The sequence below is a fragment of the Cinclus cinclus genome, chromosome 19 (assembly GCF_963662255.1).
Source record: "Cinclus cinclus chromosome 19, bCinCin1.1, whole genome shotgun sequence".
Taxonomy (NCBI): Eukaryota; Metazoa; Chordata; class Aves; order Passeriformes; family Cinclidae; genus Cinclus; species Cinclus cinclus.
In genome coordinates, this window is record NC_085064.1 from 9749692 (window position 1) to 9772303 (window position 22612).

Consider the following 22612-nt stretch of genomic DNA (forward strand, 5'->3'; position numbering starts at 1 on the left):
CCGGCCGCGGCGATGAGCGGCACCGGGGCCGCGCTGCGGGGACACCACGCGGCGCTGCGGGAGGGTGAGCGGGGCCGGGGGGCGAGCGGGGCCAGGCAGGGTGCGCGGACCCGTCTGACGGTGCCGCCCCGCAGGGCTGTCGGAGCTCCGCGCCCGGCGGGATGAGCTGAGCGGGCGGATCCGAGATGAGGAGGCGGAGCGGGGCCGGCTGCAGGCGCGCATCGCGACGCTCTCCCGGCGCTTGTCCGACACCAGCGAGAGCCTGGCGGGGCTCCGGTCCGCCCGAGCCCACATCGACCGCACCATCGCCGAGATGGACACGGCCTCCGGGCAGGTACTGACCGCGAGCAGCGCCGAGGGCGCTCGCTGTGCTCAGCCTGGAGCAGAGGAGGAGACATCGCAGCGTGCAGCAGCCTCGTGAGGCAGCGATCTTTGCTGAATCAGAATAACATGAGGTGGACAAGGATCACCCAGTGCAGCTCCTGTCCCTGCCCAGACCCCCCAACAATCCCCCCCCGTCCATCCCTGGCAGCGCTGTCCAAACGCTCCTGGAGCTCTGGCAGCCTCGGGGCTGGGACCATTCCCTGGGGAGCCTGGGCAGTGCCCAGCACCCTCTGGCTCAGGGAAGAACCTTTCCCTGATCTTCATGCTAATGCTGTCAGGGGAGATTTAGGAGATAACTGTATGTATATAGACATGTAGACATGAGTCTGTATAGATATGCGCCTGAAGGGCGGTTGGGAGCACCTCGATGAAGCACCACGCCTCTCTGGGTCACAGCACTGCAGCTAAAACAACTTCCCAGGCAGTTCTGGCGCACAGACCCCATCATGGGAGGGTTGTGTTGGGGGTTGTTATGATGCTGCTTGGGCTTGGGCAAAGTTTATTGTCAAAATACATCATAAATGGCTTTTGGGACAGACCCTTAAAAATTACCATCTTACACCCATGGTTTAGGGGAAAGGAGGAAACCAGAGACATGACACTGACCCACAATCCTACTAATTCAGACTATGGTGCTGACTAAGCTGTTGGCCTGCCACTCTTTCTGTTCAATATTTAGTGTAGTTTCTTTCATCTTTAATGGAACAATGTCATTTAAAGAGTCAAATTGTTGGGGCAGTAAAGGGTGGGGAGGAGGCAAACAGCACAAGAGCTAGCACCATAATGTCATTTGGTTCCTGGGACAGCATTACCCTTTCACCTTCCCTGGGTGTGTTACTACTAGGCAGGGACTGCTTGATCCCAACAGACAGAGGCACAGCTGAAGCCACTTCTGTATTACATACTGACAGCCTTTGATTTTTTGTGGTTTTTTTTTTCTTGTTTTGTTTTTTCAAAAAAGGATCTTCCCAGCCTCTTTTCAGATAGGTGACAATCTTCCTTCTCTTGGTGACCAGGCAGAGTTTACGTCAGAAACACCTTTCTCCTATTAGCTGCTGCCTAAATTCTCCTCCCATTTGCATTTTTGAAGGTGACCAACTATTGTGTTAGTTCTTCTTCCTCTCCTGAAGTCAGTGCTTTCCCCTGGTAATCACTTTTCAGATGAAGCTGGAGCTGTTTCCTCGACCTCCTTCAAGACCTGATGGCTTGAAGGGGGAAACACATATGAAAATTTAAAAGCTTAAAAACTATGTTGTAAGGTACATAAACAAACAGCCCATTTAAAAAGAAACTTGACCTGAGATCCAAGTCACCCCCAGCCTATAGATGAATTCCTGTTTATTGAAATGAACTGACACTCACAGGAGGCAGAAAGAGATGGTGAGGAAGAGATGTAAGAAGGTAACAGAGTTCCTTTCCTGTGGGTGTACATCCCTGGTTTGTCACTCCTTGCCTTCTGCCAGTCCCCACAGGATTTCACCCTCCAGCACCTCATCCTGTGGAGCACTTCCTCAGCTGCTCTCTGATCACTTGGTGATTTCCACAAACTCACAGGAACATAAATTATTTTTGGGACTTCAACCATCACATTTGGTTACAATTGTCCACTGGGTTAAATTTTTTAACTGGTGAAATAGGCAGCACAGGGTCCTAAATATGTTGTAGCCTCTAGAGCATAGGAAGTAGGGATGTGAGATTATGTACACAGTGAGCTAAAAATAGGAGCAAATTAATAACAAATCTAGTCTGACATAAAGTCACTGTAGATTTGAGTTAGTCTTGAAGCCAGAAACACAAAATGTGCAGCTTTAACATTGGAAAAGTGTTGAAACTGGATCAGCTGAGCACAGTTTAATACTGATCTAAAAAGCCCAGGTACCAAAATTCCCTTAAAAAACCCCACCAAACCAACCAAAAACACCCCAGTCTGCTTCAGGAAGTTCTCTGCCTCGTGATCCAAGGCAGATAAATTGCTTAAGGCCTTTCATATTCGGAGTATGAACACAAACAAGAGAAATTCTCCCACAGATATTCCCACAGTGAGACAGGATAATAAATCACCAGGACTTAGAGGCTGAAGGGCAGATCAGCTGAATTGGGAGGAAAGTCATAAGAGAAACAGTTTATGTAAAAATAAGCTACTTTTATTTTTTCTTTCCCAGATACTGGACAATTCTCAGACACTGCTAGATGTCCTGAAGGAGGAAATGGGGGATCTTGGTAAAGCCATTGAGCCACAAAGCGCTTCATTAGGACGAGTACGTCGACAAAAGCGTTCCTAAACTTCTTCTTCAGCCTGGAAAGTCCTGCTGGCCGGAGAGAGCTGCTGTTGTGGTACAAGGATGCCACATTTAATAAAAGCCTTTATCTTGCAGAAGTAAATTTTCCTTTCAGATGTGCTTTGGTATTAGTCAGAGATCCACTAAAGCTGGTCCTCGAATGCTACAGATCAGGGTGGCATTTAGAAAAACATACCCTTCATTTTGAGCACATCGATCCTGAGGAACATCCCAGGAGGTGACCCATCAGCTGATGCTCCTGCCCTCGGGACAGCACCCACCCTGTTCTGCCTTGAGGCAGCCCGAGTACCTGGGCAGGGATTAGAGCACGAAGCTGGGAAGTGCAAAGGAGTGCTCAGGGAGGTGTGAATCACAGCTCCAAGGTGGAGCAGGATCGCTGGGAGAAGGAGCAGAGGGTCAGCAGCACACTGCACTCCCACACTCCCCAGCTATCCTGCCCACAGGGCTGCAGGCACAGAGTTAACTCACAGAGAACCAGAGCAGTGTTTGAGCCGCAGGACAGTGTTGGCTTTAGTATTCCTCATGGATGGATCCACAGGAGGCCCAAGCCAGGGCTAGTTCAGACCCCTTGTCCCTAACTTGAGCTGAAAGCAGCTTTGCTTTACCACCTGCAGTTGTGCTAGGAACAGAGCTGCCTTAAACTGACTTGGGCTTTTCCACAGGGAAAACGATGCTCACTGGGACCTTTTTTGCTAGAAATGCTGTGCTGAATACTCACCCCTTATGTCTAGCAGTCACCATCAGTCTCACATTTCCCCGCATTCTACCCCAGCTGCAGCACCTTATCCTGAAGTATTTCATTCATGAGAAGCCTCAACACATGGAACCCCTTGGTCCTTGTCATGTCCCAGGCAGATGCACTGCAGACAAATCCTGATCCCAGAAAGTCACGCAGACAGCAGATCTCAAATTACCTTGGAACAGACAAGGAAGTGCAAAATTCTTCTTTGTGGCCCCCCAGCCATCATCTAAAAAACTACTAAGTAGCCTTTTTGGTTTTTTTTTTTTTTTTTTTTCCTTTTGCATTATCTTTCCAAAAGTATTTAGGCACCCAGGGCAGAAGGGAACAGCTACAAGTAGGTATGTTCTGACATTCAGTCCTGTGTTTTTCAGCAGAACAACCTTCCCTTTGCTGCTACTACAGACACCAAGCCAAGTGCAAGGTATGCAGAGCATTTTCAGTTCACAGACCAGTGTCACTTGAACAGACATTCATAATGTATAATAGGCAAACCAGTAACCATCAGATTTAATCAAAAATACCAGCCTGTTCCTTTGGATCATGCCCCACACTGGGGTACCACTCACTCCATAAAGCCCAAAGAGGCCAGATCTGTTCTCACATCATCTCTTTTAATCCCAAAGTACAAATCACATTAGCAGCACTGCTCCATCTGTTCCAGAGTGCAATTTTGACCCTGAGTTTACAGTAGTAGAAAACTTGAATGGAAGATTCTAGCAGATTCCTTTGCATATTGGCTGCATTAAACAATTACAATAGAACTATAAAAATGCTAGAAAAAACAAAAATAACCCACATTCCTTGTTCAAGTTCTGCAGAAGAAAGTAGTGAAACTGCCCTCCTGTGCTTTGATTAGAGCAGCAGATTGTGGCTTGAAGGAAGCAACCAAGAAGGATCAATCAGATCTGGAATAAAGCAACAAGAGGAGCTGGCAAAGTCGAGCACAACCAGCAATTCCCAGAGACTGGATGCCAGAGTTGGGAAGGACAGACCAAAACTATGGCCAATGTTTGGGAATCTTCAAGAAGCTCGAGACAGTCTGGATATTTCTCTATTGATGGGTGCAAAAATAACATCTAAAGCTAAAGGCATTCATTGCTCTTCCCATCCCTCCCTCAGTGTTCAGGGAACTCCACAACCATGTAACTGGCACATGAATTCCACGATGTTTCAGTGAAACCAGAGCCAGAAACATGCCAAGGACAAACCATGAACCTTCACTGGTTTTCCAAACCGATACCAAATGTGTCAATTCACAGCCACACTGTGAACCCACCTAACTACCCAGTGCTCCAACTCTAGAGCCATCCTCCACTGGGTAGAAGGGCTGCAAAAGCTGTCCAGACCCTGCACAGTGCCTGGGCTCAGACAAGCACTGAGAAAAATCAACATCCATCCCAGGATTCCAGATGTCCTTCCCACACGTGCCTAACTGGCAGCTGATCTTGAACAAGGAATATGCAAGGCCACAGGCAGAATCAATCATACATCTTGAAAGCAGTAATTCGGTCCCAAAATCCAGTGCAAATATTCTCCATAGATGCCCATCAGAGAGCATCTGATCCACCCTTGGCAGCAGGATCGGGGACAGCAGCGGTTCGGGGGCCGTTTCGGTGGCGGTTCCCGTGCGGCCAGGGCGGCTGCACTGCCCCATCCTGCCCAGCAGCCGCTGCTGCAGCACCGCGGAGCAGCCTCAGAAATAGAGCGCGGGCTCGCTGCTGAAATCCGAGAGACCGCCCTTCTCCGCCGGGGTGAGCTGTGGGCAGAGCACAGGGACACCGCGCTGCCGTCAGAGCCGGCCCAGAGGAGCCCCCTCGCCCTTGGAGGGTGTCTGGGCACCCTGCCCGAGATAACTGGGTGGGTTTAGTTAGCCCCCCCGTCCCCCCAAAGGCGCCCTGGAGTATCAGAAAGTCCTGCAATGGTTTGGGTTGGAAGGGATCTTAAAACCCATCTTGCTCCAACCTCCCACCAAGGGGCAGGGACACCCACTATCCCAGGCTGCTCCAAGCCCCATCCAACCTGGCCTTGGACACTTCCATGGATCCAGGGGCAGCCACCCTGTGTCAAGACTTTACCACCATCACAGGGAACAATTTATTCCCAATATCTAATCTAAATATCTTCTCTTTTAGTTTAAAACTGTTACCCCTTGTCCTACCACCTGCCCATGTAAAAAGAAAAACAAAAAAACCAAACCAAACCAAACCAAAAATCTCCCTTTTTTTATAAGCGCTCTTTAGGCCCTGGCAGATGCTCTGAGCTCTCCCTGGAGCCTTCTCTTCTCCAGATAAGCACCCCCAGGTCTCCCAGCCTGGCTCCAGAGCAGAGGGGCTCCAGCCCTTGGAGCATCTCCATGGCCTCCTTTGGACTTGTTCCAACAGATCCATGTCTTTCCTGTGCTGAGCACAGAGTGTGGCAGCTGCCTTGAGTCTCCTTCACCCACCTTGGGAGGGGCAGGTGTGGTAGTGGCAGTGGGACAGTGTGTTGGTCCCTCTGGGAGCAGTGACACAGCTCCCAGGGCAGTGTCCCAGGGCAGGAACACACAGGTGTGCAGGGAAAGGCAAATCCTGTCCCATCCATTGCTTGGAAGAACCCCCATCCCACACAAGAGAGCACAAGAGTTACTTATTTATAGTCTCACCATGACTTGGTTCCCATGTGAATCAGCTTCCTTTGGAAGGGGTCCCTCTGCAGCAGGACCCTCATACTTCTGCTCCTGCCACTCGCTGAACTTCACGGAGTGCTTTGGGGTGTAGCTAGATAAATCTGCTGGAAGGAGAAAGATGAGGTAAATATTCCTCACCACCCCAAAAAGAAATGGGACCAGGATCCCAGCAGGGACAGCCTGGAAGCTGCCCATTCACTTCCATCAGCATTTCCACCCATGTGGAGCCCATTAAGAATCTATGGGAAACATGAGAAGTGTCAGACACCACCAGAAAACCCACAGTGCCAACCCAGTGCCTTACTCACCTGAGTTAGGTGTACTGGGATGCAAAGTGCTGTTTGGGTGTGGAATGTAAAACGTACGAGATTTTTCCTCCTCTGCTTCAGAAACATGTCCTTCCTCTTCCTCATCTTCTTCTGCCAGGGAGCTCTCTGAGGGGTACTCAAACATCGTCTGCAAACTTGTCTCGTTGAAAGAGATCTTCATCTGGGCAATAGCAAAGGAGAATTATCAGGAGAAGCACAAGAGCCTGCTGATCCTCACACTGGCTCTGGCACAGGCCATGCACATGCCAGGGCTGACGCCTGCTTTAAAGCAGCCACTGCAGATCCCTCAGTCCCTCCCAAAGTGCCTTGGTGGATCTCTTGCCATGCTGAGGGAAACCCCAAAGGCAGAGCCAAAAGGATGGGATGGAGGCAGGAGGCCAGGGGTCTGGAGTGCCTCTGTACCCTCTGCCAACACCTCCCACTGGAGCCCAGCACACAGGGGGAGGTGCCCCCACGTCTCTCATGGGAGACACAAGCAGGAAAACACCCACGTATTGGAAAGGTGACATTGCTAATTCCTGGCAACTCCTTTGTGTATCCAAGCTCCAGAAAACAGAAACATCCATGATCAGTACTCCAGTCTTGGGAGGACATTCTGGCAAAGAGCTATTTAAGCTGCATTAAACAAGGCTTAAAACCAGAAGTGAGAAGAAGGCAGCTAAAGGAGAGATGGTAACAGCTGGTAGCAGACAGGGAAAATACCGGACAAAAGGGAGGCCTTAAAGGTTCTGGTTTGAACCCAGTTTTATCTAGTATTGTCACTAATGACCTTTCCACAGTAACTAGGAGACTGAGAAATGGAAGTGACTCAAACAGAAGAGTTCATCAAGGGCTAACCAGCATTTTATGGTCATGAAGAAAACTGGAGAGCAAAAAACACTAAAATTGGAATCGTGTTTAAGAGCAACCCTTGCACTCAGAGAAGTTTTATCACTGTGAATAACTGAGAAAGAAAATCTGGGATTGGCTATAGGACTGTAATCATCATTACGATGCTGTTTAAATAAACCAGGAATGAAGTAAGTCATTTCTGCTGGAAATAGGGACTGCCTGGCTCTCTCCTCCCTGTTAACACTCAGCAGGTGATGGAGGTAACTCCAGATGTGCTTGTCCAAGCTGAAAAGAAAAGCTGAGGGAAGGGTTTGTTCCCCTGCAGCCCTGCCTGTCCTAATCATTATCTACCACTGTGCTCCAGGGATCTGGTTACAGGTCACCTCAACAGGTGCAGAGGAGATCCACTGCCAAAAACTTCACACCAGCAAAAGTGAAGATGGAGAAAAAGCATAACAGCTCTTTGTAAGTACTCCAGAAAATAACCACCAAGGAGCAGAGAACTGCTGATGCCAGCACACATCAGACAAACAAAGAACACAAACTTGCCAGGAGTACCTTCATGCCAAAAGTAGGGAAGTATTTAGCCAATATAGGTTAAGATTCAGGAGCAGCTGTCTAAAAGGGTGTTGTGACTGCTTTACTTCTAAATACAATTAAAATTCAGCTGATGGGGTTATGAACAGAATGGAAAGGATGTGGCAGCTTGTGACAGGAGCCTGATGGTTCTGATCTCTCCAGATGCAATGTAATGACTGGCCAGGGGCAAGTGCAACACATTTATCCCATATTTCTGTCATACAGAAAATCCCCAGAGGGTGGGAAGTGGCACCTGGCCCCAAGCAGCCCTCAAGCACCACAGTGCCCAGATGCACCCATTCTCTGTCACAGCAGCAGTCAGAGCACTGGTGTGATAAGTGTTAGGGGCTGCCAAAGTCACACCTGGATGTCCCCAAGGGTCAGAGCTGCCAGCAGGTCACAGTGCCACCTGTGCTGCCCATGCACAGGGGCCCTGGAGCTCTGGAGGGATCAGAGCAGGACAGGGAGCATTTTACTGCTGCTTTTTAGCAAAGCAGCGGGGAGAGCTTAGTTCGAATCTGGGTAACAGAGGGAGCAGCTGCAGCTCCTCCACGCTGCAAACCCACAGCTGGAGTTCTGTGCTGCTTTGCCCCAGGGCAGGATGGACTTTGGACACAGGCTGGCTCCCTTCCCTGCTCCCAAGAGAAGGCAGGATGGAAACTGCATGGAGGGAACCAGCTGCCTTTCCCTATTCCCTGCCCCAGCCACTCTGAGTCTCCCCAAATGACACACGAGGAGAAGAGTGACTATTTCAGAGAAAAGGGGTTGGAATTAAATGGTCCTGAAGCTGTGCATCCCAGTTGATGGTCACTGAATTTCCCGTCCCTGCTGCTGACCTAGATGCTCCCCGATCCGAGCCAGGCTGTCACTGCTCACAATGTGGTGTCTGTCCTGTGGGGATGAGCCATGCTGCCAGGCACAAAGGCCATGAGGTTGGACGTGCCCAGGGCTCCTGGATGCCCAGGAGCTATCCCAGAGCCAGAAACTGCACACAGGCCATTTACCAGTCAGTGCCAATGGCACAGAAGGGCAAGAAGTACTTAGCTGAACACGTAAAATGAAGCAGACAGGAGACATATGCATTGGGGATTAGAATTTAAGCTTGGGAGATGGAACTAAAGGTTCCTGGTTTTCTCTATCTGGAGGAAGTCTCTAAGAAAAATGACTTTGAGGCCAGTTTGGACCAAAGGTGCATGCAGTGCTGGAGAAGAAAACAGCCCCATCAGGGAGAAAAAGCAAAGAGCAGAACAGAGCAGAAATGGCCTGGAGACACCCACATCCCACACAGAGCCCACAGACAAGACCAACAGCCCCAAACTCAACAGTTCCCACTCTCCACAGCCAATTCAAGCAGGAGGCAATGCTGGAGCCCTTCACACAGAGTCAGCCCCTGGCACCCAGGACACAGCGGGGGCCAGGATCACCTGCAAGGCTCACACAGGCAGTGGTATGTGGCATAGGGGCACTGTGGCACAAGCTCCCACAAACTACACTGAGCTGCCCTATGGCAGATCCCAGCCCCTGCTCCCTGCAGAGCCCCAGGGCAGCTGCAATAAAGCCCTGGGCACACCCAGGTAGAGCAAACACAAGGCACAATCAGGCACTGGCACAGGATGGACCCTGGGGCACTCAGCCAGCCCTGCCTGCGAGAAAAGAGCTGCAAACCCCAAAACCTGCCGTGGCAGCACCTCTCTAAGCATAATGGAGTTTCTGGGAAGCATAAAGCAGCTCTGCTTGATGCAAGAGAACACGGAGGGCGAAGCATTCAGGCAAAACCAGGGGACACACGGGGCAGAGAAATGCTCTGAGGGGCAACAGAGCACAACTGAGTGCTGTGTGCAAGGAGCACAGGCAGCATCAGTCCCAGGAACCAGCTCAAAAGGAAAACCAAGAGCCCAGTCATGGCACAGACAACAGCTTTGCACAGCCAGCAGCGCCTTGCCAGACCACAGAGACTTTTATGGGAACACAAAAGGCAACAGGGGACGTTTCTCTAGAGAAAAGCATGTCCCAGCAGAGCCAAGCTAGCTGGAGCCCAGCCAGAGGGCTCTGCTCAGTCTGTCTCAGCACTGCTTCCCCTGTTTCTGCCCCAGCACCAGCTGCCAGTTGTGGCAAGGAAGAATTTTGCACCCTTCAGCTGTGGATGTTTGTAGGGATTTGTCACTCTTTGCTCAGCTGGAGGCTTCACCCACAGCTGTCAAAAACCCAGGGTCCAACCCAAACCCATATATACATATATATATTTATATACATATATATTTATATACATATATATTTTTATATATATATACATATATATATATATATATAAATAAATACTCTGCCCAGCAATCGGACACACTGGAAAGAGTAAAGCAGGCTTTTCAGGAAAAACTGTGCTGTTCAACTGATAAGTTCTTGTTGCCATAGCAAAAATCATTTATTTATTTGCTAGGATTTGAACAGCAATGAGTAATAGAATATCCAGGAAAGAAAAGCCAGGGCAAATATTTCCCAACAAAGCATAAATCTGAGTAGTCATGCAGATCTCATTTAGAAACGGAAGTCAATCTTGTGTCAGGCTGTCAGTACTCAGGCTGCACCCAGACCAGCAACCGAAGAGCCCCCAAATAAACAACAACAAAAAAAAATAACTGATTTATAGAACCCAACCTACAACATGAGCAATGACAAGTCAGCAGCCACCTCACCTCCAAAAAGGAGATGAGAAAGTCTGCAAGGCAGTATTAATGACAGAGCAAAGACCCAATGGCTTCTCACACACCAGGAACCTCTCTGGACATCTCCAGGGGTTAATCTGCATCCTCAGCTCCAGAAGAAATCTCCTTACTGTGGCTATTCTCCACCCATTATTACATTTGCTGCCTGCTTGATGAGCCAAAGCCAAAGTGATAATCTAGGGTGTTTACACCTTTTAAATTGAAACCTCTTTGGCAATCGAAATCCTCACCTTGTAACAGTCAGGAAAAAGTAATTGTTCAAGGTATTAAAAGAAAAAAAACCATCCTATAATTATATTCCAGAAGGGAGAGTCCTGTCAGCATTTGATCCTCACCACAGCAGCCCAGAAGAACGGGCTGAGAAGGACCGAGCCCATCTCCCTTCCCTGTGTGTGGTGCACATCTCCCAAACCCAGGGCTCCTGCCAGAGTTGCCATCCCTGCTCTGTCCCTGAGGAGCAGGATGGGATGGCAAGTGGTGAAGCACAAGCTGGGCTCCATCCCTGCCCTGCTGCAATCCCACAGCACCTCCAGCACATCCCAACCCACCAAGTGCCTCCCCAGATCCAAACAGCTGAGCAGCACCAGGGATCAAGACCTGTTCTCTTCATGTACTGGTTTTCCTCTAATCATTCTCTGTCCTCAATAATTCTCAAGTGACAAACCCAAGGACTGCACTGACTCACCAGGACATGCAGGGGCTGCCAGGTGCTGCTGGGTGTGATTTAAAGCAGCTCTTCACACCTGATCTATTACAGGATCACAGAATATCCACACCTGGAAGGGACCCACCAGGATCAGCCAGTACAGCCCCAGTCCCTGCCCAGACCCAGCAACAATCCCCCCCTGTCCATCCCTGGCAGCGCTGTCCAAACGCTCCTGGAGCTCTGGCAGCCTCGGGGCCGGGACCATTCCCTGGGGAGCCTGGGCAGTGCCCAGCACCCTCTGGCTCAGGGAAGAACCTTTCCCTCATATCCAGCCTGAGCCTGCCCTGGCCCAGCTCCAGCCATTCCCTGTGCCCTGTCCCTGTCACACGAAGCAGAGATCAGTGCCTGCCCCTCCTTTTCCCCCCACAAGGAAGTTGCCTCCTCTCAGCAGCACAGAAGGGTTTGGCTGGTATCTGCAGGAAGGGTGAACAATCCAGCATAAATACAAAGCAGGGGTCGACATCTCAGAGATCAAGCACACACAAAACGAGTGTTCTGAAGAACCTTGTGCTCCTACGCCACCTCCCATCAAGGCACATTTGCTGCTGCACTGGTTGCCTAAAGATTGGGTCCAGGAGAAGAAAGCACAAGACACTACACCTGACACCAGAAACTGCAACCAGCTGGGAGTGTCAGTAAGCCTGTACACACAGAGCATCCCAAGGAGGGCAGAAAAGCTGCTCAAGCTCCAAACCCATTGGGTTGGTGTGTGGAGGCTCAGGACCCGTAAAAACAGGAGGTTCTAACAGCAGAACAACCTCCCAGTTCCCTTCTCTCTCAGTAGAAGCAGAGATTTTAAGGTGGACAAAGATCCCCAAAGGGTTTACCCTGCTCTTCCCATCTGACCAGTCCCACAAAGCAGCATATTTAATAAAAGGAGACAGAAAAGCAGTTCATAAACACCAAACCTCTGCAGAGACCTTAAGTTTTTTTTCATAGCAGCATGCAGTCAATGATCTAGACAGCTTCCTTGAAAATAAACTTTTAAATAAAGGATTTTTGGGAAAATGAGCTTTTTTTTTTTTTTTTTTACTAGTAGCAATGAGCTTGTCTATGTGTCTGTGCTTGTCCTGAAAACACTCATGTGTCAGCCCAAATTGTTGAATAACTCCAGGCACAAACTATGTGGGCAGCCTGAAATAGTACCCTGGGGGCTGCAGAAGCACCAGCACATCATCAAGGCATTTGCTATCATTCGGAAGATAAGGAGCTTTCCTGCCTCTAAAGCCCTTCCTTGACACAGAAAGAAAGGGTTTTTCCCTGACAAGAATCCCTAGGAACAGAGAGGACTTGAGGCTTGGTTCCTATATCGGATTAACCCTGTACTGCTATGGCTGAAGCATTCTAAATATGCCCAGAAAACTGCAGATGGCAGCTCAGAAATGTACTTTTCTGTCATTCTGTACAAAAAGAAGAGTTTCAGGGAACTGGAGTTGGCTATGACACCACAGAATCGCTTGCTGATGATTTTCCAGGAAGTGTTTCCTGAGAGTGACTGACTTTTGCCCAGCCATTAGCTGCACCTCAGTGAGTTACTCAGCAGAGCTAAGAGCACTAAAGATTTACAGCAGCAACATGTCAGGGAAGCCCTGTGTAGCTGGAAAAGGAGACATTTCCTCCAGGATCACATCCCAGCTCCCAAGCTACAAGGCAAAACAAGAAAGTCTCCATTTACAAGGCAACCCACAAAGCCAGCTCTGTGTAATCAATATGCTGAAGCACATGGCAGATAGGAGCAATGCATGGAGATTCGAAATATTAAACTCCTTGTGCAAGACACGGGCAAGTTTCAAATTCCTGATGAGAGGTGACAGGGTAGGGACAGCCCCAAGAGCATGTGGGGCAGGTAGCTTGGTTAACTCTTCACTGTGCAGGACAAGGGGAGATCCCAGTGCCCATACCACACAAGCACAGCTGGAGCTCCAGCGTGCCAGGGCACAGAGCAGCCATTCACCCTGGGAGCCCTTTATTCCTCCTCACATCTGCAGGCAGAGGAGCCAGAGCCTTCCACAGCTTCACAGGCAATTCAAAAGTTATTTACTTGGCTCCTAAGAACCAGACAAATCTCCCTACTAGTATGAAGCAAATCTCATCTGAATACACAAAGCAATATACAATAAGCAAGGTACAATTAGTATCAAGAGTTGGTGTCCTCATAGAAACCACACAGAGCTCCCCAACAGCAGAGGATTTCACAGGCAGCTCTGAGCAGCCCATTTGTAGCTACAACGAGGTACTGGGAGCTGACACCCACAAACATTTCTGTGCAACCCAGACTGCCCAGACCAGCTCACAAAAATACCTGGGTTTAGTGCTGGAATGGGACCCATGGAGTATCATTCCATGGGAAACACAGAGAGGCTGGGAGCAGAATTACTTCCTACCACGTCAAGGAGCTAATTCAGGACCAAAGGCTCCCATTATGTGAACAGTATCACCTGTACAACAGAGTTCATGTCTCTCTTGCCCTTTCCCTCTCTTTTAACATGCAAAAGGAACTTCCTTGATGAGAAGCAAGTGCAGCAGGTTCACCAGGAGCCTCAGGGATGTGCCCTCAGAGTTGCATTTTCACCAGCTGCAATCAACACAATTTCCCTACACATACAAGTGTTTTGTCTGAGATATTTCCTACATTCTTGTACTGCCCACAAAGCAGCAACTCCATCCGGACAAGTTCCCAAGATCCTCTGAAGGGCACTTTTTGGAAAACATCAGCACCGAATTTCTCCAGCCCAGATTTTCCCAGGATGTTTGTGAAGTTGCTCTGTGTGATACAGACACTTCATGTGACTCTTCCTACACAAACTGCCAAATAGGGATATCCTCCCAGCCCCACAGACTGCTGAAGTCACTGGAAGACTCTTGGTTGTAAACAGGTTTTAAATTCAGGTTTCACTTGGGAGGGAGGTGAGCACAACCCCTGAGGTGAAGGAGATGCTGCTGCAGCAGCTCTTACACAGATTTCCTTTGCTGCCACTGCACCCAAAATTAAGTATTTTCATCTTCCCTACTGTTGCCTACACATAACACAGACCAGCAGGACTCCTGCCCCAGCCACCCTAGTGTCCTTCCTCTGCTCTTCTCAGAACACCATGACCACGTACTGGAAAAACCAGAGGGGAAGGAAAACCCAAACCCAAAACAAACTGAATCCTTGAGATGGAGGGAAATTACAAACCATCTGCAATCTGGTTCACAGATTAGGGAAACTGATTAGGAAAACGTTAACTGTAATCCTCGTGATTAGAGTTCAGAGCACAAAGTACTTCAAATCTCCTCTCGAGCTCTGGGGCAGGCTGAGCCCTGGGTATGTCCTAACCAGCTTCAAAGCCAGGCTTGGCTCTTATTTGCGTAAGAAGTTCTATTTTAGCCCTTCTGTCCTGTTCCCTGCAGTGCTGACAGCAGCAGGCAGGACATGGGGGCAAGAGAACCAGGGGAATTTGGGACCAGCTCAGACTGTCACTGTAAAACAAGAAGCATGGGACTGGTGAGGCCATGCAGAACCTCAGTCACAGAAAGTTTCCCACTACAGAGATGAGATAAATCTGACTCATCTGCTCTGCCAGGCTTTCCTACAACAGAGTCTCAGCACTTCAAGGTGCTGGCATGCAGTGGAGAAACAAAAAAACACCCACTGCCCCACCGACAGCCTCGGGGGGCAGCTTGTGAAGTGGTTTAAAAGCTGTAACTGCAGCAAATTCAGATTTCCAGTCTTCAGCCATCAACATCACAGAAAAAAATAAACAGTGGAATTGCAAAAGGGCAGGAAAATGGCCGTCTGGGTGAAAGAGCCTGCTGCCATCTGACAGCTAATGGAGATCATCTCCGCAGGGGAGGGACCACATTTAATCATCCAAGACATTTACTTCCTGAGCATGACTTATCACTGCTGACCTCATCTCCTAAAAATGCAATACATCCATGTCAGATCCTGCCGTGGCCCCTCCTAAAAGGTGGCAGATGCATCTGCCCCAGCAGAACACAGACAGAGACAGAAAAAACAGGAACACGCAGTTCTCCAAGAGCTAAAGAACACAAATCTCTGCCCTGACCCCTCCAAAACACAGAGATGACATAATCAAAGGCACTTTTGCAGAGAGACTTCTTATTCTACCACCAGATTCGTTTACTTGTGTTATGGTTAATTTACTTGTGTTATACATTGCATAAAACCACTTCAGGAAGCCACCAGTATTTAGACTCCACACTGTGCAGACTTGCTCCAAACAGGCTCGGGCAACAGCTGGAGATGTTGATCCCTGCAAACATCCCAAGCCTACACCTGGTTCTCAAAGGAGACCATCTCCAGCAAAATTGAACAGATGGAAAACTACAGAACAAGGAGGTTAGACTAGCAAAGCTGCTGCCCATGATCAAAACTGAGAGGTATTTAAAATAAATTTTTAAACAGACTTAAGTGGGAATTTGGAAGCCACATTCAGGCACTACACAGCTCAAAAGATTAGGACATGGACCACGCTAAAGTTTATGTAAGCTGGAACTTTTTGAAGTTCAGCTGAACATCTTTGAAGACAATTTAGCTTTAGACTCCAACTGTTTGGATCCCACCAGCCTTGTTCCTGTAATCCCTGCTCACACGGGGCTGCAACTCCCCTGCCAGTACACAGCAAACTGTCAGCTGTGACAAGCACAAAACATTAAACCCATCAACAACCTGATGTCTGTTGGCTCTCAGGTCATGTTATTCACAGGACTTTGGGTGGCCTGGCCAGAACTCATTCACTTCCCTGTAGGACCTCCAGGAGGTACCGGATCCTGGAGAGGAAAACACTCGGGATGCACTGCAGGAGTGACACAGGGTCAGGGCAGAGTCCAGCCTCCAACAGGAGGCGAGCCTGAAGCCTAAAGCCAGTGACTGCTCATGGGGAGCCCAGCTGGCTCTGCAGTGCTCTGTCCTTCCCAAGCTCTCGCTCCAACACGCCAACCACACGTTCTACAGAAACCCAGATTTCTATCTCGCCAACAAGTTTATTGGATGTAATTCTGGCAGGTAACCAAACCACCACTGACTCTTGTCAGCTCAGATGAGCAAGATTTTATCCTCTGTGATCCCAAAGATCCACATCCTGCAGCAAAACCTTCCCTTCCTCCTGGCACTGCTGAAATGCCTTTACTTCTCTGCAATAACAGAGTACAAAGAGGACCCCCGAGCAGAGGTCACCAACAGTATGCTGCATCCTCTGCCCCACTCCCAGTTTAGAATAAAGGTCAGTAGGTCTCCTTCCATCCCTGCACATGTATCCTGTCCTCTCTGAGAGCTCAGCCAGCTCCTCCAGCAGCTGCCCAGCAGCTCCTGGCACATCCCTTCAGAGCTGCAAACACACTTCTCAGATTGAGTCCCACCCCCACTGCTTTATGTGAACTACTGTTGGTACTTCCTGGAGAGGTCTCAAAACAGCCCCAGAGCAGATGAACAGCCCTGAAGAGCACCTGAACCCCTGCAGGAGCACAGGAGCTGCAGCTCATCCAGCCCCCAGGGTGAGTGGGGCTGGGGCTCTGCCCTCTACCTGCAGACCCTGATGTGTCCCATCACACACAGCCCCACACTGACCTTCACAGCCCATAGCAGCTCCACAGCAGATTATTTCCAAAACATCATCTTCCTCTCCCTCACCAAGCTCCAGCTCCAACCCCCAAAGTAACAGTTGCTTCACACAGCTGAAGGTCTGGAAGGTACAATAAAGCTGTTTATCCTGAAAGGCCTTGAAGCAGCAGCATCCCTCAGGCCACAGCAAAGTGAAAAGTCCCACAGCCACTGTCAGCAGCCAAGAGTAGGGGCTGGAGCTCCCTCTGTGCACAGCAGTGCTGGAACCCACTCCCAGCCTGTCCCAGCCACCCTCCCAAAAAGCCACAGAGGATGTGGATCAGAGGACACTGACCATGTCAGCTGGTACCTCTACCACAGTCAGGCAATCAGTGGCCAGGCATGGGGATGGAAAAGGGAAACTGAATTTCTACATTTGAAGAAAAACACCATTTGCATTTCAGAGAGCATTTCAGTGGGGTCCAACCAGCAGAGCTGATACCCTCCTTCCAAATAAATGATTACCCCTGACTGCACAGACACCCATTGATCCACAGCATTTGCAGGCTGTGTTGACCTGCTGTTTATCTCCCAGATTCCTACTGGGCATCAGCAAACAGTTAAAATGTTCCAAGTTCTTGAAGTTTCACTAAATGCTACTTTCTTGAGTATGGAACATAATTAAAGTCCTTTCAAAAGCAAGGTTTGGAAGCGAAGATGCTTAGCACAAGGGCTTGTTCACCCCAAAAGGCACAGGAAGCTGCTCACTAAAACCAGCACCAGTTTTTGACACCCCAAAGGAGAAAGGGGATTGGTTTTAACAAACAACTGCAGCTCCCAGCTCACAAGAACAGTCTGTTTCTGCCCAATTCAGGCAAAATCAAGTTTCTGAAAACCCCGACACAGCTACAAAACAGAACTCTTGTTTTTGGCTGGTTGCCTTGGAGACACAGAGTGATCTCTTGGGAAGAAACCAAGGAATGCATCTTAATACGAGCTCCTTCCTTTTCAGGCATCAACACTCAGCCTTATTACCCAGACTAAAAGCCACAAACATCCTCTAGGTCAAGAGTAAACAGAAATCTTTCCATTTGTCCACCATCAACATCTTCGAGCTCCTGGCTACAAAATCATACTCTGTGCTTGACTTTGAGAAGAAAGAAAACTGAAAGAAAAATGGGTGCTTCTCCCACACCACACTTAACTTCACCCAGAAACTCGTGTCTTGACTACTTTCCTTCAGCTCAATCTTATTTTAAAAGGGTCCCTATATGTTTCAGCTTCCTGAGTTCTACAAATATAACAGGCAGTTCTTCCTTTGCCTTTTAATCTCTCTCCTCTCAGAAACCAAAAGCTTACACAAGTTCTTCTGCAGGACAACCCCACATACAGTTCTTAGGGAACAGCTGTGTGTGCACCTTGCGGTATTTGGCACCTCATCTGCACAGCAGGGCAGTCAATGCTGTTAAGCTGATAAGAACAGGGGCAGAGAAGCTCCATGACCTGCCCAATGTCACACAAATCCATCACTGACACACAAAACAGTAGTTAACCAGTATCACATAAAATTTTAGGCTGGGAATGGTCTTCTGGATGTGTCTAGCCAGAGCTCCTGCCTTAAGCAGGACTGACCCCAGTTGCTCAAAGCTTTCCCCTGGGCAGTTTCAGACAGCTCCAAGGCAGGATATGCCATGACTTCTCTGTGTTTAACCAACCAAAACCCAACTCAGTCTTTGCATAGGACTTGTGCTCATCTCCCTCCCTCCTTTTTATACTGTTAAGGACACCTTCCACTGTGCACCATTTTATTTGTTTTACTTGAGGCTTTGTTCTTTGTGGCCCAAAAGCATCCCCTGCTCAGAAAACTCAGCTCTGTCAAAAGTAGGGCTTACCCAAATATGACAATCTCACAAGATTACCTGTGTCCTCTGCTCCATCCTAAGAGCACTCACAACTGTAACATGCTGTATTTTCACCATTTACACCACAACTAAGACCCCAAATTGAACCTGAACAGAGCCAAACAGCTGCAATGAGTGCAAGCCAGCAGGTGTTTAAGCAGCAGAACAACTTCAGTCTGACCAAGCATTTCCCTGTAGGAAAACAAGGAGAAACTTCAGGAGCACTGAGCAAGAATCAACACTCCTGCTCATTTGTTTGTTCTGGATCTCAGGGTGCTCCAGACTTGCTCCCTGCATTAGTCACCATCAAATTACCACAGGCTTCATGTGCTGAGGGAGGAATTTGACAGTGTTAAGCCAGGGAAGCAGCACTCCCTGCCTCCCTTCAAATGAGATGCATCCTGCTTAAAGGATTTTCTCAAATGATAATGCTCAGTGCCTCAGGCACCCGTGTGCATTCAGTCCCTCAGTTATCTACTGGGATTTGGGTAACGGAACAATTCCCACTATAGAAAAACACGTCACATCACAGTCTTAAAAGTCAGGATCTGCCACATCAGTGTGCTGCTTTCAGAGCTCAACAACTGTCCCCCACTCCTCTTGTCACAGCCAGATACATTTATTTCACCATGGCCTACAAAGATTAATTCTCAATTTAGGGCTCACAAGGATCTATACTACTCCCCAAGGTGTGAGAAAATCTGGCATTCGCTCACTCCAAACGCATTTGGAGCAATCAGCATCTCTTGGATCTTCAGAGCTGTAGCTTCACATTCAGAACAAGCAGGTGGTATAATCCTATTAATGGGAGTTAAGCTCTTGCTGATCTCTTTCTACCTAATCAAAACCTAATTCTTGAGCCTCTATCAATAGATCATTAATGCAGGAAGGGAAGACGACAATGCTACGCTGCCCAAGTGACCACGGGCAGCTCAACATGTCCAACCCCTCAGACACAGCGAGCAGAGCAGGAGGGCAAGCCCACAGCTGTCCAAACCATGCACCTCCCCCGATCTCCTAAATTCTTGAAATACTTTACATTATCGTATCTCCAAGAAAGAAAGGGGTGGGAGAGGCCCTGCACTTATCACAGGGCATATCCCACCTTCAGCTGCTTTGCGGGACAGTGCCCCGTACCCCCTCCCTGAGAGCAAATTTCTTTTAACAGGACAAGTCCATCTCCCAGCTGTGGTACTCAGGCTCCCTTTGAAGTTCCAGGAGAACAAGACACTGGGCTTGCAAAGAGTTGCAAACTCTCCTAATATTGGATACCATGAGAAATACTAACCTCTGGTTCCTTCCTCACTATTCTGAAATGTCCTTTACATCACTGTGGTGGAGTTCCACCTTCCCTCTCCTGTTTTCCACCAGCCCCAAAGCTTTACTTCTGAGTGCATTTTACCCCTCTTCAGCCAGCTCTGAGGGCACCCTCTGGCACTGCCCGTGTTCCCATGAGTGCCTGATCAGAAGCTGAACCCAAAGCAGCACCGGGCCACTTCCAGCCTGGTTGCTGAGCACACAGGTGCCCCGTTACCTTCTTGCGGCGCGAGCCCGTCTTGCTCATGCAGGACCTCTCCAGGGACAGGTACCCCCCGATCACTTCAATCTCATTCACCGTGGGGTAGCGCTTTTTATGGGATATCCCCACTTGGGGCCCATCAGTGTTCTCCACAGCTTTGCCTCTTCCTTTGCTGTCCTCCTCCTCCTCCTCCTCTTCCTCCCGCTGTGGCCTTCCGCTGGCATCGGCCTGCAGCCCCGGGACCACGGGCTTCCTTTTGGGCACAACAGTGAAGGTGCTGCCTCCCCTCTGCTGGGGTGCAGAGTGTGGTCTGTAGAGGGGCACCGAGGAAAACTCCATCTCCGGGTCAGGGCTAGCTCCTCCGGGCTGATCGGCCAAGCTCCCCGTCCTCGCAGCCAGGCCAGCCCTGGGAAGCAGCTCCCTGCTGTCCGGCTCCACGATGTCATCGATGTAAGTCACAGGCACCAACGGATCCAGAGGCACCGCTGGGGAAGTGCTGGGTTCTTCCTGCTCCGGGGTGGAAGCTCTCGGGGGCTCCTTGGGTGCCTTCTCCTCCGAGGGCGGTGGTCCCGGCCTGGCAATCTGGGCCGGTGATCGAGCCGGGCTGCCCTCCCGACGGGGCACAAAGACGAAGGAATTGCGTGAATTCAGGCGCAGCTTGGCCAGAGCCTGCGCCTGCAGGTCGTGGGCTGGGATGGCCGCCAAGTCGGGCTTGGGGGCCGGGTGGATTTCGAAGGAGCCCCCGGTCCGGGGGGCTGAGGCGGAGAGCGGCCGATTGGCGCCGGTGGCACTGGGGGCCGGACTGGCACTGGGCAGGGGCGACACAGCCACTTCAGCCTCCTCCGGCTTTGGCCTCCTGGCGTTAGCTCTGGCATGGGAAGGGCTGGTGGATGGCACTGGTGGCCCCTTGGGCGTTGCGGGGCGGCCGGCGGGGACAGCACCGGGCTCGGGGACGCGGGTGCTGGGGGGTTGCCCCCGGGGTGTGACCGTGAAGGAGTTGGAGCTGATCTTGTGGAGAAAGCAGTTGGCCTGAGGGGCCGCAGCCTTGGGGACAGCTGGGACCGCCTGAGGGGCTGCGGCCCGGGGGGGAGCCGGGGTGGGCTGGGGGGGCACGGGCTGAGGGGTGACAGCGCGGAGAGCCGGGGTGGGCTGGGGGGTGACAGCCCGGGGAGGTAGTGCGGGCTGCGGGGTGACAGCCCGAGGGGAAACCGTGGGCGGGGGAGTGGCAGCCCGTGGGGAGGCCGCGGGTGGAGGGGTGACGGCCCGGGGGGGGGCCGGCTGCAGGACGGTGGGTTGGGGGGCCACCGGCACCGCTGGGGGGGTGGTAGCTCGGGGGGGAGCCGGGAGCGGCGGAGGAGTGGTGGGGACCGCCGGCGGAGATGCCGGTCCCGGCTTTGGCGCCGGAGCCCGGGGGAAGCCGGGTCCCTTCTGGAGGGGCGCGGGGGCGCGGGGGGAGCCGGGCCCCGCGGGCGGAGCGGCCCGGGAAGCGCCCGGTCCCACCTGCGGCGGAGCCGCGACCCCGCCGGTCCCGGTCAGCGCGTCCCCAACGCGGCGACGGCGGCCCCTCGGCCGCTGCCCGAACTTCTCCAGGAGGCGGCTGACGGTGCCCGGCTCGGCCGCCTCGGGCGGCTCCGGCGGCTCGGCCGTCTCGTAGATGACGACCTGGTCGGCGCGGATCTCGGCGAGCGCGGCGCCTCGCCGGGCCAGCAGCTCCCGCAGCGGGTCGGCGCCGGCCGGGTCCCGGCGGCGGGCGAGCGGCGCGTCCCCCGCGGAGAAGCAGGCGGCGGGGTCGGCGCGGGACTCGATGATGAGGATGTTGTCGGCGCGGATGGTGCGGATGCCGGGCACGGCGCTGTACAGCTCCAGCAGCTGCTGCAGGGGCCGCGCCGCGCCGCCGGGCCCGGGCCGCCCCTGCCGCAACCGGCGCCGCTCGCTCTCCAGCCGCATGAAGGGGTTCTCGCGGAGCGGGCCCAGGCTCTCCGCCACCACCAGCCGCTCCCCGGCCGGGGGCTCGGGCTCGCCGCCCGCCCCGGCCAGCTTGGCCCGCTTGCGCTCCAGGATCTCCCGCTGCCAGGCGGGCGCTGCCCGCGGCCCGGCGCCGAGCGGCGGCTCCGCGCTGCTCATGGCGGCGGCGCTGGGGCTCTGCGGGCCGGGCCCCGCCGTACCGGGGCTGCCCCGCGGCCCCGCCCCCGGGCAGGGCAGGTTCGTCCCCCGCGCGGCCGGGGCGGGGCCGGGGGTGCTCCGGAGCCGCCCCGCTCCCAGCCGGGGCCAGCGCTCCGCCCCCGCTGCCCGGGGGAATGGTCCCGGGTCTGTCGGGCAGCCGGGGCGCGGTGGTGTGACCTGAGGTGGTGCCGCGTTCCCGGGCTGGGAACCGGCCGGGCCCCGTCGCCC

The 22612-nt window shown here is 51.7% G+C and overlaps 1 protein-coding gene across 1 annotated transcript; it reads right to left on the bottom strand.

The window, feature by feature from the left end:
- Window positions 1-4748: 4748 nt before the first annotated feature.
- On the bottom strand, window positions 4749-22345 carry TPRN (taperin). The gene is made up of 4 exons (XM_062505681.1): window positions 20237-22345; window positions 6400-6580; window positions 6068-6195; window positions 4749-5182 (listed from the first exon to the last, which is right to left on the bottom strand). Exons 1-4 carry the CDS (start codon window positions 22343-22345, stop codon window positions 5120-5122), a joined length of 2481 nt encoding a protein of 826 aa, XP_062361665.1. The 3' UTR covers window positions 4749-5119.
- Window positions 22346-22612: the final 267 nt, after the last annotated feature.